The following is a 21,211-nucleotide window of genomic DNA, read 5'->3' on the forward strand; positions in this document are numbered from 1 at the left end:
GCTTTAAAGAAGCATTGAAATGAAGGATTTTCAACACAGTGTTTGGAAAGCAAAGGGATGCTACTATCCTCCCCAAACCTGCTCAGTGCATTAAAATGAGTCCCTGCTCATGTAGATCTTGCACTTCTTTTTCACATGCTCCAGCCATCTGAGGAGAAGGCAGAGACTATTGGTATCATGTCAGTTGGCTGAACAGCTCACGAGCAGTCTATCATTTACGCAAGTAAGTGCATTCTTCACATTTATCTTTTCAACCATATGTTTGCCAGAAAAATTAAGAGAATTCAGCATGCCATTTCAAAGTCCAAGGGAGTTATTTATGCATAAATCTAACTGTTTTTCTTTTCTCTGACTTCAGCCAAACCCTGAGAGAACAGAGTGGACTTTGGGGGCAAATAAATAAAGAAACAAACAACAACAACAACAACAAATTATCAACCAAGCAAAGCAGCTAAATGCACTCCTCAGAAAAAAATCCCAACTGTAAGATAATAGAGGTAAAACTGAGTCAAATTGTTGCTTTTGCTTGCTTTTAAGTATGTGATTTGGCTAAACATTTGTTATTCCAATATAAAGTTAGGTGTGAATTTAAAGTGGCAATGCCCCAGTAAAAGAATTCCGTGTGCCCTACTTGTTCCAGAATAATAGTCGTCACATGTGGAATTATTTGGTAATGGATATAGCTGAATAGATATTTTGGATTATGTTAAGAGATCTGTTGGGATATCTTTGTGTAAAGCATTTCCTGGTGGTTTACAGACAGGGAGGAATAGGATAGAACAAGGAAAGAAAGCTGTGTGGTAAAGCAGTGGGAAAGGGAAAAGAAATAAGAAATTTGCAAATTGTGGGAAGCTTTGAAGGAGGAGCTGGGGGGAGGGGGTTGCCCTGAGCCTGGGCTGACACTGTCTCTGGGAAATTGTTCTACCCTTGTAAAGCAGAAAGACCAAATGTTTTATGATTTTATGTTCCCAGTGCAACTATTTTCAAAGTTCTGTGAGTGAGAACAGCAACCCCCCTGGCTAGGGAACTCTATTTAGTATGGGTGTTAGTGTATGTCATCTTTCAAAAATAAAGCAGCCTCCTTTTTTTGCTGCATTGTGGCAAAATCCACATCAACAACCCCACTGAAAGTAATCCCATTCTTATTTCCTGGGTCAAGACTGTACTTTCAGTGGTATGTTAAAAAAAAATACATTTATATATATATCTCAAAAATTAATTAGAATATTCCCATGGAAGGAAAGTAACATATTTCTGATTTCTCAAAATTCATTTGCATTGAATTCTCCACTTAGTGGCTGGTGTCATAAAAAATTGCCCTAGTTCCTGCTGAACTTACTGGGAGCAGAATCAGAGCCTGGATTTATGCATTTCAAAGAATAGAGCTGGATTCAGAGGTGAAAACTAAATGAACTGCTCATCTCCCTCCCAAGAACATGAAAACGTAGCGCAGCCCTATTACTCACTGAGGATCTGTTCACTGGAAAATCACCGAGGGAATAATGAAGAGGGAAGAGCAAAAGGAGGAGGAAGAGGTGAGAAGAAAAGAGAAAGAGGGCAAGAGAGAGCAAAAAGGAAAAGGGAATTTGCTTTTGATGTCACAGTTCTATCAGCTCATGCATTTTTCATGGGTACCAAGTAGTGCTAAAATAACGCTGTGCTGACAATCTGAGCACGAAAAATATCAGCCAGGTTCCCAAACGTCACCATACTGGCTTAAAAATAATGAGATTTACAGAAATTCAGAACTCAAGGCTTTTCTTTCTCTTCTAATTTGTAAGCCTTTTGGATTCACATATTTAAGATTTTCTCTCCATTTCTTTTAAGGAGACCTGAGACTCTAATTTAATCCCACCTGCTGAAGATCTGGACCTTAAAACAAAATCTCACTGTGATCATAACTGGCAACACTAAACGTGATAACCATGACATACTGTACACTTTTGATGCAAAAGGAACTAAAAATTACCAGATGTCAGATACGAGTGCATTAACTCAAGTTGCATTTGTTCCCTTTGCTGGAAAGTAATTAAAAAATGAAAGTGAAGCCAGCTGGCAAATGAAAATAAACTGGTCAGACTCAGGAGGTAACCGGCTTCCTATTTTGTAAACGTAGCTAGAAGAAGCAAGCATTAACGTTTCTCAGTGTTTTTGATAAAGACCTGATCGCCTTTTAAACACGGTACTTCGTGGATTGGATGCAAACATTCTTGTAGGTTTTAGTCACATAAGAAAACAACCTATGTACAGGTGCAGGAAACAGCAGGGACCTTATTTGCAGGAACAGCATTTTAAACTGTAAACTATTTACATATCAGCCTTCAGATACTATTCACTTCAGTACTTCCGTGGAGTTTCTACAAATATTCTGTGTATTTTTCATGTAAGTGCTGGACCTTGTGATGACAAATCATAATGGGAATTAACTTTCTGTGTTTTTTAGGTTTTCAAGCTGGCTAGCAAGTCTTAGGAACACGGTTAAATTAACACCCCAGTTTTAATTACCAATGGCACTTAAAATGCATTAGTGTAAAAAACAAATAGAAGCGGTGGAAATTTAATACACTAGTAAAAACATGTAATGACACTTTCGATGTTCTGGGGGGGAAAAAAGAGGCAACGTTCAGGAGCCCAAGAACAACTCTTATGTTAATTTTATCTGTATTTAATCTAATTTTCAGCAAAATATATCCGTATGCGCGTTAATAGCAGGGTACTCCTTGGCTTTTGGGGCTGTAACTGAGAGAGAAACGTCTCCAGAATCGCACTGTCAGACGCCGCAATCGCTGTGGGTCGGCCGAAGGGAACAGCCGTGCAGGAGGCTCGCCTGCTGGCAGGGCAGGTACCGAGGACAGTGGATCGCTCCGGGATTCAGCGCCTGGCCGTGTCCCAGCTGCTCGGCGGCTCCTCGGTGCCGGTCTCGAAAACACTGGTAAAGCGCGGTGGCAGGAGGCGCGGACGGACAGCGCCGCACGCCGCGGGTTCGGCCGCCCCGCCGTGCCGTTGCCACCCGCAGCCCGGCCGGCAGCCCCGCGCGGAAAGAGCCGCCTTCCCCCCACGATCAGCCGGCCTGGGCCCACCCCTCGCACCAGAGATCTCCGGCTGATAATTCAAACATGGAGGATGCGCCCTCTCAGCCATTAATTAATAATGTAGCTCGCTGTCTTCCTGTGTGACACACGCTGGAAGGCACTGAACGGCCAATAAAGATGTAGGGGAGAGCAGGGGAAGGCTCCTCCCCGCAGCTCTTCCTGATTGAGGGCTTGAAGAAGTAGATCAAAAACTTCCCAGGAGCCGGGGGGGCAGAGGAAAAGGGAGAAACGCGGCGAGGGGGACCGCGCTTCGCACCGGCCGAGCAGCAAGGGCAGCCTGCGGTCGCGCCAGGTGGGCAGGAGCCCCTCGGAGCCTCCTGCTGCGGAAGGCCGGAGGGCGGGCAGCCCCCCATGCCACAGCCGCGCTGTCCCGCAGCGGAGGAGCCCGGCGGTGGCCGGGTCGGGGCAAGGCGAGACGCGGGGCGGGAAAGGCGAGGACCCCCGCTAGGCAGCGTCCCAGCAGGAAGGGGAGGAGGGCGATAAGTGGTCGGTGTTGCCCCTCGAGGGTGTTTGCTTTGCGGGGAGGAGGAGGAGGAGGAGGAGGAGAAGGAGGAGGCGGCGGCGGCGGCGGAGGAGTGGAAGTTGGTGTCCGGCCCTGCGTGTGTGGGTCAGAGGCGGAGGAAGGGGGTGACCTGGGGGCAAGGGAGTCGGAGCAGACAAAGCGCGGCAGCAGCGGCGGGGGTATCCCCAAGCCGAGCACGTTGCGCGGCTGGGGCGGGGGGCGCCGCCTCCGCCCGCTGCTCGGCGTCATGGCCCCATTGTGAGGTAGAGGGAGGCGGAGGCGGGAGGAAGGATCCGCCGCCCGCTCCGCGCGCAGTCCCAGGCAGGCAGTGGCGTGTCGGCACACAAAAGGCCGCCGTGCCGCCGCCGGCGCTTTCTCCCGCTCCTTCTCCGGCTCCCCCGGGGGGAGGGACACGCCAGGCCTCTCCCTCCTCCCCGGGCCGGGGGGCGCCGCTGCCCGCACTCACTCTCTTCGTCCGTGTTTGGTGTTTTTTGGTGTTGTTTCGTTTTGGTTTTTTTTTTAGGGGGGTTGTGTATTGTTGCGTTGTTTGGTTGTTGGTTTTTTTTTTTTCCTTGGTTTTGTTTTGTTATTTTTCCTTCCTCCTCGAAGCGGGTCCCGGGGCAGGAAGAGATCGCGGAGCGGGGCGATGCCGCTGCTGCACCGAAAGCCCTTCGTGAGGCAGAAGCCCCCAGCTGACCTTCGGCCGGACGAGCGCGTTTTCTACTGCAAGGTCACTAACGAGATCTTCAGGGACTACGAGTAAGAGACAACCCCCGTGTCTATGTTCATGTCCCTGTCCGTTCTGCCCACCCCCTAGCCCTCCGGCGCCGGTGGATAGGGAGCGGTTTAACCCCCCAACGGCTGACACCTGGACGGGCGGGGAGGGGATTCCCCGGCAGCACCACGGGGAGCCCTGCCGAGGCGGGGGGGGTTGAGGGGGTAGCGTGGTTGGCGTCGAGCCTGTGCCCTCCCGAGAGGGGTGAGGGGAGAGGGCGGATCTCTTGCCTGGGGCAGGGATTCCCCCTGCCCCTTCTCGGCGGGGCTATCCCGCAGCCCCCTCCCCTCGCGGGGAAGGAGGAGAGCCAGGTCCTTCCTCGCCGCCCCTTTCGCCCTGTGCTTCTGAGCTGTCGCCCTTGCCCCTGTCCGCTGTCCCCCTGCCCCCGCCGGGGAAGTGAAAGTTGTGCGTGTAGGAGGCGGCGGGCGGTAACGAGTGCCTGCCGGGCCCAGGCATTCCCCCTCCCCTCTGTCCTCGCCGACAGCCGCATGTCTACGGCGGCGCTAGGCCGCCCCGCGGAGAGGACCGCGCCGGGCCTGGGTTCAGCCGGCGCCGCGGGGCTACCCGCCCGGCGACCCGCTGCCGGCCGCCCTGTTCTAGCGGCAGTGCTGGGGGCGCAGCCCGCGAGGTTCGGCTCCCCGGCCGCTTCCCGCCGCCGTTAACCCCTTGTTGCCGGCCTTCCGCCGGGTCGGGGTGTCGGGGCTGCTGCGCCGCCCAGGGCCGCGCTCGCCCCGCCTCCGCGGGGAGCCGCCGGTTGACCTGGTTGGAAATGGCTGGCGGGCCAGACGGCCCGGTCGGGGCTTGTGGGGAGAGCGCGGGCCTGGCGCGGGGGTCGCTGCACCTGTCCGGCGGGGCGCGGGTCCCGCAGGCGGACTGGTCGTTCCGCGGGCGGGCGGCACCGCCAGACGTTAAACCCAGCCTGAAACCGAGCGGGTACGCCAGTCCCCCGCTCTTTCTGAGGACGTTTTCCTGCCTCTGTGCGTCCTTTCTCCCCCCACCCCCCTTCTCTTCTCCGTATATAAAAAGACCAATGGCAATTGTGAAATTGTCGTTAACCGTTGAGGGCGTATTGCACGGGTAGTCCCGAACTTGCTGCCGCTTACTTTATCGCTTGTAAGAACAATAGAAAGTATTTAGCGAGACGTTTTTCAAAAGCTGATAAGTGTATGTCTGATCCAGCACCGTTCCCGCCTACAAAAAAACCCCCACAACCTACCAACCTTCATCCACCACCCCCTCCCCGGTTTTTTTTCCCCTTTTCTCAAAGAAGTGCAGACTAATGAGATTAAATCTGAAATACTTTTCATTTGCAGCATATGAAATTAGCGCACGCCTAAATCTTTTTCATGCTTAGACTTGTTTTTCCTTACTCAAATACACTTCACCTAATAACATTTTGAAGAAGTTGGATTAGGTAATTTTGAAGGGTAGCGCCTTACTCTTTCCCTGACTATGTACTCAGTTGGGGACGGTGAGAGTGACCGTCGGGGATGTTGATTATTTTGTTGCAAGGAGCATTTTTGTTGTAGGGCGTATGAGAACCTAACAAGCAAGAGCTGACACCTTCCTTTTTCTGTTGGAATTAAGTTCCCCCTCCCCCAGCTACCAATATTTTAAAAGTTGCTTTTCAGGTTACAATTATTATTATCACGTAATTACATGACTCTCATGACACTGCACTGAAATACGTTTCAGGTATGTGTCTAGCTTTGCTAATATTTCACCGTGAAAAGTATCCTTCTAAAACATCTTGCAGAGGGTTTGGTGAATGTTTTGAGTGCTCTGACAGGCTTATTTACACTGAAAGGATGTTGTCCCTAGCAAAAAGTATGAAAGACCAAATTCCATATTTAACCAAAGTTCACGATTTAAGGGCTAAATTTAGAGTTGTGTTCACACAGACGATCTCTAGAAATGTCAGTGGGTGGTTAGCTCAGAGGTCAGAACTTAGAATATGATGGTTGGGATAGCTCTGCAGACAACTGCCATTGCTTGATTTTTGTGCATGTGGGGTGGGGATTTGGGTATGGTGTGTTGGTTTGTGGGGGTTTTTTTTGGTGGTGTTTGTTATTTAAATTATTTTCTGGCTGTTTTTTTTTCCCCTCTTTTTTTGTGACTTGGGGTAAACCTGGTGCTTTGGATTGAAAACTTTCCCCTTATTTTATATATCAGATTGTTCCTGGCAGACAAGTAAGTTTAGATGAATATTGGTTATTTGTGACATAATCTACCAGAGGGCATAGGGTCATCTTTCAGCAAGTTTTAAAGGTGCTTATCCTTGACTCTACTGTTTGCAAAGTGATGTTTCAAATAGCTAATATCTTCTGAAAACAACATTTCCCATTTCTTTGCCTAAGCAAGGGCAAATGGATTAATAGGGAGAAGGAGGTCTTACTTCCTAAAATCTGTATTAGCTGGGTTTTTTTGGAAAGCAAACCATTGCCTAAGTCAGGCTTAACTGGATCTTGCAGTAGCAACTTCAATTTTTTTGAGGGGAGAATTTAAAGAGTCTGACTAGATCAAGTTGGCTGTACAGATACATATGGTAACCTGAATTCACCCTCTTGCTCAACTATATGAATGCTTTTAATACTACAAACTGTTAAGACATGTTTTCTTGTTTGGTGGTGGTTTTTTTATAGAGCACAAAGTTAGTGTTGAAAAGCTTCTTTCATGCCCATGGCAGCCTTAGTAGGGATGAATACAAACCATACATTAGTGTTACTCTTCTCTATATAAGAAGAATCGTTATGCTAATGTGAGTAGAATTTGGCAAGATTAGTATTTTGCAAAGTGACTTTCCTGTTAAGAATGTATTTCCTTCTTAATCTGAAACACCATTGCATAATTTTGTAACCCTTTAAGAGGAGGTGCAGTGTTGTGGCAGTGTTCAGTTGCATTTATCAGGAGTAACAGGAGCTGGGGGAACTGATGTTCTTCGGGCTTGGTTGTACTCCTGGTTAGAGGAGCAGGCCAACAAAAAGGTCTCTGGAGCCGTAGTAGTAGCTGGAAAATCAAGTATGAGGGTGCATGGGATGCATGAGAAACACATTAAACAAGTGGGATGTTATCACCAGTCTTTGACACTGTGGAAGTTAATACCTGATACAGATGTGCTGCAGTGAAAGCTACTATTAAAATATGAGAAGTCTTGCGTGTGAAGACATCCTGAAAAAGAAAATTGTGAGTGGTGTAGATACAGAGGTTGCAATGTTCCACATTCTCAAGCACAGGATGAGCAGTTTTGCATCTTCAAAACCTACTCACACTTCCTTATATACTTGACTGTGGAATTCTTTGTTACAGTCAAGATCTGCTCAAAAGGCTTTTTGATTTAGGTGGGTCTTTCCTGTTTTGGTGAAGAGAAACTCATAACTCAAAATACATTCCTTAGTGCATCATTAACTTGTAAATATTAAGGGATAAGTGTCTCTTGGTTGCTTTTGTTTGTTTCTTTTGTGCATTGTTTTGTAATGTGTATTATTAACCACTTCTGGAGACAAGGCAGAATACAAGAATGCTTTTGTGATCTAGAATGGCAGAGTTGGCCTTCCACGATTTCCCTCCTACAAATAGACTAAATAGATTATATATTAGAAGCTCATAGGGGCATCAGAATTGAAAGTAGTAATTATTACAAGTTAGCCATTCCATAGATTATTTTTTCCCCTCCTTTTTCCTCAGTTTTCACTTAGTGAGACTATCACTTTTTATATTCTCTGATTAAATAATTATTCTGTTTAAAAAAAAAGAGACATACACACCCTGTCTTTTTTTAAGTAAATGCTAAGAATATGAATGAGAGTAAATGGGTTGAAACAAGCATTGTTCTTGAAACACACTTAAAATACAGCGGACCTTGGACTTAATGGAAATGCTTTGTTCATTTAAGTAAAAGACATCTGTCATTTCTAGGTTGGATTTTTATATCCATTGCAAATAGTCAGCACAGAGATTGCAAGCTATTTCTGGCTTTGTTAATGAGATTCCTCCTATCAAATACCTACTAACTAGCACTAACTACTTCTCAATGATTTGCTGGTAGTTTTGTCATTTACCTTACCTTGCATGGAAAACTAATGATATAATGTCACTGAAGAAACAAACAAAAACCAACATCCAGCTGAGAAGTCAACTTAAGGACAACGTTTTCAGTCCCTGCTCCTTCAGTAGTTGAGCTGATGTGGACATCTTCACTGGGGCACTCTAGTCCTGTGTGACTTCTCACAGGCAGATGGTACCATGCAAGTGAGCTTTGTGGATGTGTGTTGTGTGAACTTTCTTCTCTGTGTTGTCAAGTTACAGAGATTTTTGAACAAGTAGGCAAACCCCAAAGACCAGAATACCCTAGATAAAGATGTGACATAGTAGCTGATGGACTTGCTGCTGTGAATTTAAGTTGAATGTAGAATATGCTCAAGTGCGTTACTACTTTTTTAAGTAGAAAGGATGGATCTCGCTGCTGGTGCTGACATTCTCTTGCTTTGTCTAGCTGTTGTCTGCTCTTTTAAAGTCTTTTTGTGATAACTGATGTGCACCAGAGAGCATTACAAATAAGATCTTCTGCTATAGTATTGGGATTTTGTTTTCTCCTGTCTCTTAAGCCAAATTAGTGAGATCGTTTAAACATTGCAATAAAACTGTGAACAGACTAAGCCACAGATGGCTTTGGTATCTGTAGGTTAATCACTGGCAAAAGACAAATAATGCTTTCAAAATAATGTAATTTTTTTTTCACACAAACTTTTCTGGGTAATTTCACTGGGGGAAAAGCCACACAAAACAAGAGGAAATGAGGGAGAATGAAACTAGATACAAAAACTACTCCTTTATGCAAATGGAAACATGTTTTCCTCAGTTAAAGTAATCTTAGAATTTTGCAGTTGTAATAATCATGGATTAAAAAATGTCTAGAGAGAGGTTTGTTGATTGGGGTTTTTTTTAGTTGGTGGTGTTTTGTTTTTTCCCTGTAAGTTCAATGCTGTTGCTTTAAATAGCACAACTGCCTGATGTCCCCTCACAAAGAATAACAGCAGCTCTTAAAGGGATGATGTCACCTACAACCTCACAACCCCTGTGACTTCCTCCCTCTCTGTCTCTCTGTCTCCTCCTTCCCCCTTTCTTCAGTAAATTCTACAAATTATATTCTAGTGCATTTTTAATGAGTTTTTCCAGCTACAGATAATTTTCAAGAACCTCTCTGGTGAAACACAAAAATATGTGTAGAGACACACAACTGCATGAAGCATTGAGTACTGAAAATGGTGAATCTAAACCAGAAGTACTGAAATGTGGGGCAGAAAGAGACCTGAAGAGATCGTTGTATATATTCCATAACAAACCCAAACCCTCAAATTTTTGTCTAACCTAGTCTTTAAAATGTTTAAGTAACTGTTGTATACCTTAAAGATACTGATTGACCATGGTTGACAGCAAAAAAAGACTCTTCTGTCCTGTGCACAATGGATGACTGACAGCCATCCACTCTTCACATACTGAAGAATAATTCATCTCATTCTTTCTCCTTTGTTATTTTTTTTAATTCTGAGGAAGCAAACCCAAGTTTTTCCCTATTACTTACAAGTGTTAGACTCCTGTGCTGTCAAATATATTCACTAGATGCAGATGATATAAAAGTGTGAAATTTTGTAGCGATTAAATATTACTCAAATAATGTATCTCTTCCTTTTCTGTTCCCCTTTTCATGGCTGATGTTCCTAAAGCATCTTTCTCTCACTCCTGTGCTCGTACAGAAAGGATTATCTGAGCCAGGACCCTCCATTGTCCTCAATCTGGAATTTCCATTTTCATTTACAACATGTTATGGTTCATCTGTCCATCTGCAGTGAACATCATCATCTGCATTTGAACTGATGCACGTTTGACAACTTCAGTTTGCAGGGAGGCTGCAAGAAACAAATCAAAAGTGTAAACTCTGCAATTCTCTAAACCCCTTAGTAGAAATTATATGAACAGTTCTCTCTTTTCAAAAATGGGAACACTGCACAGTGTAATTCTTCTTTTTAAAGGAATGAAACTTCAGTGTAGGTATCTTGTGTAGCATGCAGCATTTGGGAAGTGCTGTGTGTCTGCCTTGAAATAGCTGTGGGGAGCTAATACAAGGCAAACAAAAGTCAATTAGTCGTGTCCTGCATTGCATAGTGGCCAATACTAGTCTGTCAAGATTTTAAAAGGAAGGCAAATAAAAATCACTGAACTGGGCTATAGTGAAAGATTGCTCTGCTGTCTGATCACTGATCCACAGTTTATTTTAACGTGGTTTTGTGAATAGCTACATCATTTACTTCATTTAGAAAGTGTTTTAACAAACCACTGTTTCTGATACCTGTCAAAAAATGGTCAGGTATTGACTAATGAAAGCTTTCTTGATTGCAATAGAATAGCTGGTAAACAAGTAATACAACAATGTAACTTTAGCATTAATTGCAGTGCAGGGAGGGAAGAGAATTAGTATTTGCTAATGGAGCAGGGTGGGAGAGGAATCTGTAGGAAAAAAATAATGTAATGCTTCTTCTAAGACCAATGCAAATAGTGAAGGAATAAAGTATTTAGAGAAGTACTTGACATTAATTTTTTTACCTCCTCCTTCTTTTAATTTGTGAGCTAGGGCACTCAAAATCTGAAACTTACTCAAGTTGCAACATGTTTCTGTGATTGTAAGGTTATTTTATATTTTTACAGTTTTAGACCCTCATCTTAGTGAATTGTGGGGGATGCAACGAGGATATGACACCTATTAAACCCAGTGGTGATTATTCTTATGCCTAAGGCTTCTTAAATGTGAATATTTGCAGCGCTTCTAGGTCTTGATGCTGTTACTGTAGTCTGTAGTGAAAGGAGACTTTGGCTTTACAATAGCAATTTACCACGATTTGGTTGTAGCCTTGATTGTCTACAACCTGTACAGGAGTAGAGCTGCCTGTAAAAGAAATTTGTTGCTGTGTTGAGTGAGCAAATTAAAACTGTTAATCAGCTGTTTCCTTTCTCTCCCCCTTCCGACCCTCTGTCTTTTCAGTGATTTTTTTGAACGCACTATTCTGTGCAACAGCCTTGTGTGGAGCTGTGCTGTCACAGGTAAACCAGGACTCACATATCAGGAAGCACTGGAATCAGAGAAGAAAGCCAGACACAATCTTCAAAGTTTTCCAGAGGCACTCATCATTCCAGTTCTCTACTTGGCCACCCTTACTCACCGCTCCCGACTTCATGAGATCTGTGATGAAATCTTTGCCTATGTCAAGGATCGGTATTTTGTTGGTGAAACAGTGGAAGTAGTTAGAAACAATGGTGCAAGGTAAGTGTATTTTAAAATAAATACATACTTCTAAGTGTGTTTGATATGGGTGGCATTTCTGTGTGTTCCTTCTAAACAAAAAATCAGGATAATAAACTCCATCAAACGCCTGAAGTGAGGTGTGATGCTTAAGTTAGTGATACTGTTACTGCTCCTCCCTGCTTTAATTGAGAGTAGGATTGTATTGCTGGGCTTTGTATCTCCTTCCTTAGCTTAGAAGCAGCTATGGAAGCAGGACAGCTCTCCCAGGTCTTGACACTGCAGTGTTTTGGTCCCTGTGGTGGTTTTGCAAAAGAATGTCAGTCCCCTGCTGTGAGAAAGGTGTTTTGGTTTTGCTTGTGTGGTTGGTTGGTTGTGTTGTTTTGTTTGTTTGCTTGGTTTTTTTTGGTGTGTGGGGTTGGTTTTGGGGTTGGTTTTTGTCCCTCCCCCCTTTTTTTTTTTTAATGACAAACTGGAGGAAGCTGTGAATTAAAAATCATGAAAATTTTGATGAAGTTATCCAGAGTCTAATTCATCACATAGTATTTTGTGTACTCAGAATGGTGGAGCTGTTGAAAGCTTGAAGCATGGATTTTTGCTTTTTAGGTAGTGGTGAAAATTGTGACTACATTCTCTGAGAAGCTGAGAGTTAATAAAATGTTGGTGAATCTGGGATTTAGCATGCTGGGGTGGGGTTTGCCCACTTGAGTTAGCATTATGTTTGCACTTACACTGATGTATGTACTCCAGGCTTTTTTTATTGTTATCACAGACTGATTAAAAACACAGAAGAATTTTGAACTTCAGATGCTTACTTTCTCATACCATTGGTAGACATACACTGTAGTGTAAGTGAGTTGTTTTACAACACACAGCTAGCTTGAGTCTTTGTTTAAAGCAGCTTCTGGGACAGGACTAGGAAAGGTCCATGTTTTGTCTAAATGAGTGTGCACTTCCACCTTATTGAGCTTTAAAGAGACTTAAAACATTCTTAGCTTCAAAATGCTGTCAGAGTGTGAGCTAAAGCTTTTGTGGGTTCAACTGATGCTGGGTGGTTGTTGTTTTTTGTTTCTGGGGTTGTTTTATTTTGCTTTTTTTCAGGAGAAAAGTGCCAGTTTACACTGCAGAGTACAGAGCACAACCTGTTAGCTTCTGTGGGTAGCCTGAGGTCTCACCATGTAATCTGGTGTATTTTGGGTAGTAGGAGTGGGCTGATTCAAACTGGTCATTGGAGAACATACATAGGAGGCTTTTTAGTGACTGATCCAGACCTTATCTAAGGCAAGTTTTGTACAACACCAGGAAGAAAAATCTATTGATGTGCTGCAGGAGATAAGTTGTAAGAGAATTTGGTATGGGTATGTATAGAAGGTGCTTAATAGAAAAGCCTTCCAGCCCTCCCTTGCTCTGTTATTTTCAATCAGTGAAGTCCTGGTTTGCAAAGCCAGGACAAGAACTACTTTGGAACAGTTGGCTGCTTTCTGTATGGAAAACCTATGTTCAAAGATTGTTCCTATCTATCTTGTCTTTATGCTTGTTTACTGACTAGTTCCAGGTTGCCACAAGTGGTGCAGTCATTTTGCTTAGACAATAAGGTTTTGGTGTTTTTGTTTGTGTGGGTTTTCTTGCTTTGTCTTGGGTTTTTTTTAATAACTGGAAACCTGAACTGTCAGTGTAGTTCAGCTGTGGGTTTTCATTTGCTCAGTGAAATGCTTTTGTTTTCAGTCTTTGACAATGCCACCAGTTTACAAACAAGTGTCACAAAGAATGCTTTAGAAGCACAACCCTTTTTTCCTCAAGAACAGCCCTCCTCTCTTTCTCTTACCTTTAAGTCTGCACTAAAATATTTATGTGTATTAAGCTTTGAAAAGCTTAATACACATAAAGTGAAAAGGACACTTAGGACAGATTTGTGGTTTTTACTTTATTTGTCTGTTAAAATTCAAAATCCTTTTCACTTTTCTTGTTAAGACTTTCACAAATAATTTAACTTTGCCTAAACCAAATGACTTCTACTTTATGATGTAAGCTGATATGATCCTGTCTCATGAAGATAGCACTCTTTTTTTTGGTCAGCCTGTAATTCAGCCTTCTTGGTTTTTCAGAATTGTCTTCTGCTTTCACAGATGAATATATTAACAAGAGATAAGCTACATTTCTTGAAGCTTTTGGGCTGGGTTAGATATCCTTCAACATATTGAAGATTCAGATAAAATAGATTTCTCTCAAAAATTAACCCACTAGAGACTGTGTCCTTTACAACTATGCAAGTATAAATTTGTCTGGTAAAATGCAGCATGAAAAATTCACCTTAGCAGATTGTATGCTACTGATGTTCTAGACAAATACATAGCAGAGAGCTGGTTTAGACCTTTAAATTTGGGTTACAGTGCAAACAACCTGGTAATGCAGGGGGATTTTTATGCTTAGAGATGCATAATTAAAGAATACAAAGTGGGAGGAGGTGAGCCATAGTTATTCTTTTGCCCAATTAACAGCTGACTTTGACCTATATTTTGAAGAACTACACTGGGGATTAAGTATACCAACTGATGTTACTTGTAAATAAGACAGCTGCTCAGCAGAGTGGTTTGCATGTGTTTGTCCTGGACAGCTACTTTTTTGTGGTCCTTTCTAGCAAAAAATGGTCACTGTCTGTGATGTAATACCTTCCTATGAGACCAACAGAATTTGTCACATCACAAAAACCCAGTTGTGTTGTGGTGTTAGAACTCTTCCTCTGCATCTTCCACTACGGGGGAGACCTAATAGCAGCCTTTTCAGTACCTGAAGGGGGCCTCCAAGAAGGCTGGAGAGGCACTGTTTACAAAGGCCTGGAGCAGTAGGACCGGGGCAGTAAATTTAGACTGGATGTTAGGAACAAGTTCTGTACCATGGGGATGGTGGAACACTGCAACAGGTTGCCCAGGAAGGTAGTTGAGGCCCCGTCCCTGGAGATAATTGAGGTCAGGCTCAACAAGATTCTGAGCAACCTGATCTAATGGAGGAGGATATCCCTGCTCACTGCCGGGGAGGGTTGGACTGGATGACCTTTGAGGTCCCTTCCAACTCCATTCATTTTTGTATGAAGTTTGTTACACATGAAATGTCAGCAGGATTGTCCGTTATCTGAGCTCTGTGTGTCATTCAATGTGAAGCCTTCAGTGTGTATAACCAGGGGTTGCTCTTGGAATTGAAATACTGATATTTTATAGCTCCTCACTTTGCACATGTAATACTGTTGTGTGGTAGATTTATTTGATGCAGTGTTCTAGATTTTCAGTGAAGCAGACAGGAGGGAACCCCAACATTAGGCAGATTATCATTTTGGCTTAATGGAAGTGTTTATCTTGAAGCAAGCAATGACATATAGTTATATGAATATAATATATTTATATATATATATTTATATGAATATGACATTTATATGAAGCAAGCAATGGACAGGTGATCTAGAAAGTGTAAGGAGACAAGCACATTGTGCTTGGTAGAAGGTGGTTGTGGTTTGTTTTGGGGTTTATTGAGACTGGTGGTTCTTCTATCAAACCCATGTCTTCTGGTTATTCTGCTTTAAGTCCCTGTCAGGCTTATCTGGTTTCTAGCCTTTTGTTCTGCTTAGTTTTGAATTTGGCTGCTTCTGCCTTGTTGCTGAGGCCTCCTAGGAGGAACCCAAAGTTAGGGACATATTCTGTCTTCCTGTTGTTTCGGTACATCTGGTGTCTTAGCAGCCCTTACCAAGCAGAAAGCAATTGCAGAGAGGCCCTCGGTCCTATGATGTGACTCATTCAGGCAATCTCTGAAAATGATGCATGCAATTTGGTAATTTTGTGGAAGCAACAAGGAGATAATTCTGCTTGCTCCTGAGCTCTTTCAGACAATGCATTGATTTAAAATGGCCAGTTTTTGTTGTTGTTGGGCTTTTTTTGTGTATGTCCAGCTTTTCGAGCTGAAATGGGGCTGACTTTCCCTCTAAAGTGGCAGCTGTGCTGTGCTTTAGAACACAAAGTGCTTGGATTCCCAGATAAAGAACTGCAGGAGCTGTGTAACAGTGTTTTCCTGCTACAGCCTTCATGAAAGAATTATTTGAAACATCAGTCAGAAATATCATCTAATTTGGAGGGAGAACTTCAATCTCAAATTCAGTTTGTCTGACTTGTCAATGAATTGAAAACAGCTGACACTGTACTGTTACTGAGGATGTCAAATTGCTGTTTATGGAAATGAATTTATTGAAAAAAGCATGGAAATTACTCAATATTTCATTGGGAAGGGTGACATGGGAGCAATATTTCATGTTAACCTAGGTCAGTTAAGATGTAAAATAAGCACCTAATGTTTTGGCTCTCACTGTATTGAAGCAGGGGAAAAATTGACCATACCACTGGAATTGCTTCCTATGTTTTCTCTTCATAACTGAGAGATTGATGCCCATATGATACTAATTGGCCTTCTGTTTTTCCACAAGGCATCTCATGTATTAATCTGTCCTCCTGTTACTTTGTACTGACTTGTATTATTGGTACTTAAAACTAGTGAAATTGACACTCAATATCTGGGCATTTGAAGTCAGTTACCTGAATATTGCAACTGCATGGTATGGAAGGCTTACCTGGAATACAACCTCAGTGAATGCCTCAGACCAACCAAATAAAATGTACAGTTGTCTGCTCTCACTCAGCTGTAGAACCTGATCCTTTTTTTTCTCTTGAGGTCAGGAGTGTGTTTTCTGTGTTACTGCTATTACTTGCATTTGACAGAGGAAAAACTGTATTTAAAACATCTGTACAAAAACTGGTTGTGATTTATCAGCAGTGTTCTGAGACTGGCCACTATCACCAGAAACAATGTCTGTCTTGCAGTAAGCATTGTGTTAATCTGTAAGCTTGCAGTCTGACTTGAGCAACAGCGAGAGCTGAGCTTTAGGTTGGACAACTCTACTAGCTCTTCAATTCCCCCTCCCCCACCCTTAAAAATAGCTTAAGTGACATTGCCTTCCCCTTCCCACAGAGGGTGGGGAACAGCCAGTTGTTGTCCAACAGTTAGTATGGAACTTAATAAAAAAAAAAGTCAGCCACCTGCAGACTACAATAGATTGCTTAAAGTTAGTGTATAAGAAGGAAGAAACCATGCAGAATGTGTGAGATACAAAAAATTAAGGTCTTTGTCATATAATTTGACCACTAGATGACACCACTGCAAAACAATACTTCCCTAATGTCTGTGAGTAGGCAACACCAGAATGCCTTGAAGTGCAGTGTTTTTAACTCAAGAAGTGGGAGATGAAGTTCTTTGTTAGGAAGGTTGCTGCATCTGTACATTAGGTATAGGTTAACCATCCTTTCTTTGCTCTGAACACATGGATGTTGACTGTTGTCACGCTGTAGGAAGCAGAGATAATCATGGAGCAACCTTCTCTGTAAGTGAAACTTCTTTTTTTAACTGGTGTCCCACTGCTTTAGGACTGTTCATAGTGGATTAATCGCTGCACTAGGCCAATTAAAAGATTTACATACTTTTTTCATCTCAGTCTTAACTGGGGCACAGGAAGTGTACTGCTGGTCATGACTATGCCTAGCTGATTGGGAGTTAGGATGGTAGAAAGGAGCTACTACTAATAATTACATTATTGCTAATCAATTGGTAATTGACCTTCCAACTTCTTCATTCAACCTGGCAATAAGGTATTACTTGCTCATATACCTGTATCTCTATATCTATGTTGTCTTCTGAGGACGATGTTAAGCTAGTTTAAGATCCCTAGGTTGTAAAAGGCTAAGTGTCTTCCATGCTTAGACTTTGAAGTACAAGTTATAATGAATTTAAACTATTTTCTAGCCCACCAACAAATTTTCCTCTTTGACATGTAGGCCTCAAAGCTGACTGGTAGCAGCGGCACTGAAATTAGTCTACAGAATCAGAGCATTACAGTGAGTTTTTTTATAGTGGTAAGGCTCAAGTGTAAGTTTGTGCATATGAAGAAAGATTCCTACATTGTTTCAAAAGGTGAATTTGAATTCCAGTAGCAAATTTGCTGTGATGCTTATGAAATACCATAGGTGATGGTACTGGAGAGCAGCTTACCTATCCACAGAGCAAGTACAATGTGCATTCTTACAGCATTGCTATTTAAGGATCAAATCCTGGCCTGGTGAAATCACATTTAAGCAATTCACTTTCCACTGCCCTGAAATTGTTAGGGATATAAACATATTTATTGACTAATATATATATATATATAGTTGTATTTGATTACTGGAAGCTAGGAGATGATATTTAGGAGAGAACCTGCAACTTCTTTCTTACAAATTATTGAACAGCTGTCACAGATATTTGGGTGCTGCTGGTCTCATTTCTGTGCACACTCTCTGCTTTTATAAATATAAACTTAAAGGTATGGGGTTTAAGTTGGTTGGTTTTATGGTTTATTTATTTGTTTATTATGATGAATAGAAAGCTGGACAGTCAAAACAATTTATATACTGCTGTCCTAATTCCAAGGAGACAGCTAGTGCAGCTACTGTGTATATGGGATTTGCTTGTCCTAAGCAGAAGCACGCTTCTTGCTCATTTCTTTGAGCTATGCAATCTTACCTACAACTTGACAGACAACGAAGATGCTAAAGCTTGGGAACAGCAGCACTTACTGTGCTTCAGGAAGCCATTATGTGCATAAAGCTTGTCTGCTTGTTGTGTGCTTTTGTTTAGCGTGTGCATAAACCTGTACCAGTTAAAGGATGTCACTTACTCATTCACATCTTGTCTTGCTTTTATCTCTAATTATTTTCAAGTGTATGAAAACTGTTAGGACAAGGATATGAGTTACTACACTTATCTGACATTTATTTCTTAAACTTACTCAAAGCTGACAAAACAGTGAGGTTATAGCTTTCTGCTGCTTGCTACTATAGCTTCCTGTATTACTGGCTTTTTAGGGTTTTCTACAGTCAGCTAACTTGGCATACTATTAGAAAGTGGGTGCTTTTTAAAAGGTTTGGGCATTTGAGAAGCACAGCTCATGTTTCCATGTCTGTTTCAAAAAGTGAGCTTTCCTTTTGCTTCTGGCTTGCTGATCATTTGGGGGCTTTTAGGTTAAAAGTTGGCCTGGAAGTATTGCATTATTCCACCACCACTCCATATGAAGCAGTCTTATGCACTCAAGGGATGGTTTTTTTGTCTGGTTATTGTAAAGCATACAGAGGTGTGTTCATAAATCACCTGGGCCTTCAAGGGATCTTGTTTCTTGACCCGAAATGAGGACATAACTGAATGACAGGCTGTTACTTCTATCACAGTAGTTAGCATCAGCCAGACCAAAAGCAGTGTATGGAATCCTCAGCTGATGGACAGTGAGAAGTGGTCTCTTCTCCACAGCTTCCTGCTCCAGCAGGTGTAAAGGCCTGTGCATCATTTGGGAAGAACTTCTCTAAGTGCATTTGCTGGTAATTGTGGAGTTAAGGTTTCTGCTCAACATCCTGTGATAGCTGGGTTTTGGCCTGTTACGTGGTGGAGTGCATCTTTCCCTACTTTAAATGATGTTCTGCTGCTTCAGCAGAGGCAGATGGAGCCACTTGCTTGTCCTACAACTTGTAATAGCTTGTGTATGTGCCACTGAGTTGCTGAGCTAAATGAAGGAGAAATATGGCAAGTTACACATACCCTTTGTTCTGGGTTTTCTTGAATCGCTCTTCTCTTGGACTCTCGGTGAGTTTGAAGCATGTACCATGTCTTGCCCTTCTTATGTTACATGTTTTCCCTGGGACAGAATGTCCCTATTGACCCACAGTTCATTCTTCTAGATAGCATTTTTCAGTTAGGAAGGATAAATTACTGAAATGACTGAGCTACTCAAGAAACCATAGTGTCTTAGGGCCTTTAAATGAGGCAGGTCTTCCTGCCTTTCTCTTTGCTTTTGGCTGTGGCCTCTTGCACATGCTATGGTTCTCATCAGATCAGTGAGCTGCTTCAAATAGCTGATGGGACAAAATCCCAGGTCTTCATGTTGGGTTAGTTTTAGGGGGTGGGGTTTTTTTTTGTTGTTGTTGTGGTATGTTTTGTTTGTTTTGTGGTGCTTTTATTTTGTGGTTTTCTGCTTGTTTGTTTGATTTTGTTAGGTAAGTGTATTACATTTTACTTGTAATCAGTACTGAGTGCCAAAGGTACAATAAGCAAGCACGGCACCAAGAGTGTGGCTGGAAGGAGGAATGGCAAAGGAAGATTTCCCCTTTCCCCCTGCTTTTGTCAGTGCTGAACTGTTAAGTCATTTCTGAATCTCAGAGCAACAGCCTGAGGCTACAGGAACAGTTTGCTTTCATACATCTGTAACCTTCTACTTACTTACTGTTCTTCTGGGAATGACAAGGTTCAGTCCAACTTGAAAGTTTTCTGCTGTTGTGTTAAGCTGCTCCTCCAAGCACAGTCCAGAATCTTTCAACTAGAGAAAGATTGATGGAGTTGGGTTTCAAGAGGAAATATGTCCTGTGCCACAGTTTGCAGTCAGTGTCTCTTGCCCTTAGATTTCATAATAATAAAGTTAATTAAGGGAATGATGAGGTTATTGAGAAGAGCACTAGAACTGCCTCTCTTAACCCAGGGCATTGGTGGCTACTAGCCTTCACTTGACTATAGCAAGACAAAAAAAAAGACTTCATTTGTAGATTATTTCTTTAATGCCAGAAGGAATAGTTGCATCACTTTCTTTAGTACCTTGCCTATCAGTAACCAGTGTCATTGGATTATGCATTTATTGAGCCAGGTAATGTGTGTTTCACTTAATTCCTTCCCCAAAGATTTCTGGTAATTATTTGAATGAAGACATAGAGGATGGAGAACCACTTTCTGTGATACTTTTTCCATTAGTCATTGTGTCTCTTTAGTAACTTAAACAAAAAAGGAGTGGGTAGGGGGAACGCCGGTGGGGAGAGGAGAAGCAGCTCTGTTGGGGATTTTGCTACCTACTGAATCAAGTGGTTAGGATTTCCATTCTTACAGGGGGAGATGTGATACCCTGTAAATTACAGGGCTGTCCGATGACAAAACGGGTAGATTAAGTGCTGGTGAGGTACTCGGTGACTAAATACTCAAGTCTTTTTGTCTGGATGGATTGATTGGTGTGTGGTGTGTTACCCAATGCCATGAAAAGACAAAGAGACTGTATCGTTAAGTTCCTTTTTAGCTTTCATGTGGCTGTTGTGCTGATTGCCAGTTTAGTGTGTGTGCGCTCCCTCTCGTGGACTTCACGGAGTCAACAAACTAGAAAGTGTCAGTAGTCTGAAACGTGGGTTTTGGTTAATAGAAATTGATTTTGAAGTGGTTTTATTTTTTAATATTGAATTGAACTCTAGGAAATGGATTTTATATCCGAAATAAAAACAATTCTACTGAGTGGTCTCCTTTAGCAAGAGATCTTTGGGTTTAAAAACACAGTACAACATGATCCATTGTGCCATGGAATCAGCTTTGTATTATTTAGTATGAAGGGGCTGCTGTGATGCTCTGAATATTGGAAAACCAAGATCCTGTAATGACAGACCTCCCTCTCTTGGATTCTG

The 21,211-nt window shown here is 42.6% G+C and overlaps 1 protein-coding gene across 1 annotated transcript in view; it reads left to right on the forward strand.

Annotated features, from left to right (window-relative positions):
- Positions 1-4,203: 4,203 nt before the first annotated feature.
- BAZ1A (bromodomain adjacent to zinc finger domain 1A) overlaps positions 4,204-21,211 on the forward strand; it is a 70,009-nt gene continuing 53,001 nt past the window's right edge. Inside the window, exons 1-2 of the mRNA XM_009902982.2 lie at positions 4,204-4,353; positions 11,406-11,684. Of these exons, the coding sequence (XP_009901284.1) occupies positions 4,241-4,353; positions 11,406-11,684 (392 nt within the window). The 5' untranslated portion in view covers positions 4,204-4,240. The remainder of the gene's footprint in view (positions 4,354-11,405; positions 11,685-21,211) is intronic.

This window comes from Dryobates pubescens, chromosome 5, assembly GCF_014839835.1.
Source record: "Dryobates pubescens isolate bDryPub1 chromosome 5, bDryPub1.pri, whole genome shotgun sequence".
NCBI classification, from domain to species: domain Eukaryota; kingdom Metazoa; phylum Chordata; class Aves; order Piciformes; family Picidae; genus Dryobates; species Dryobates pubescens.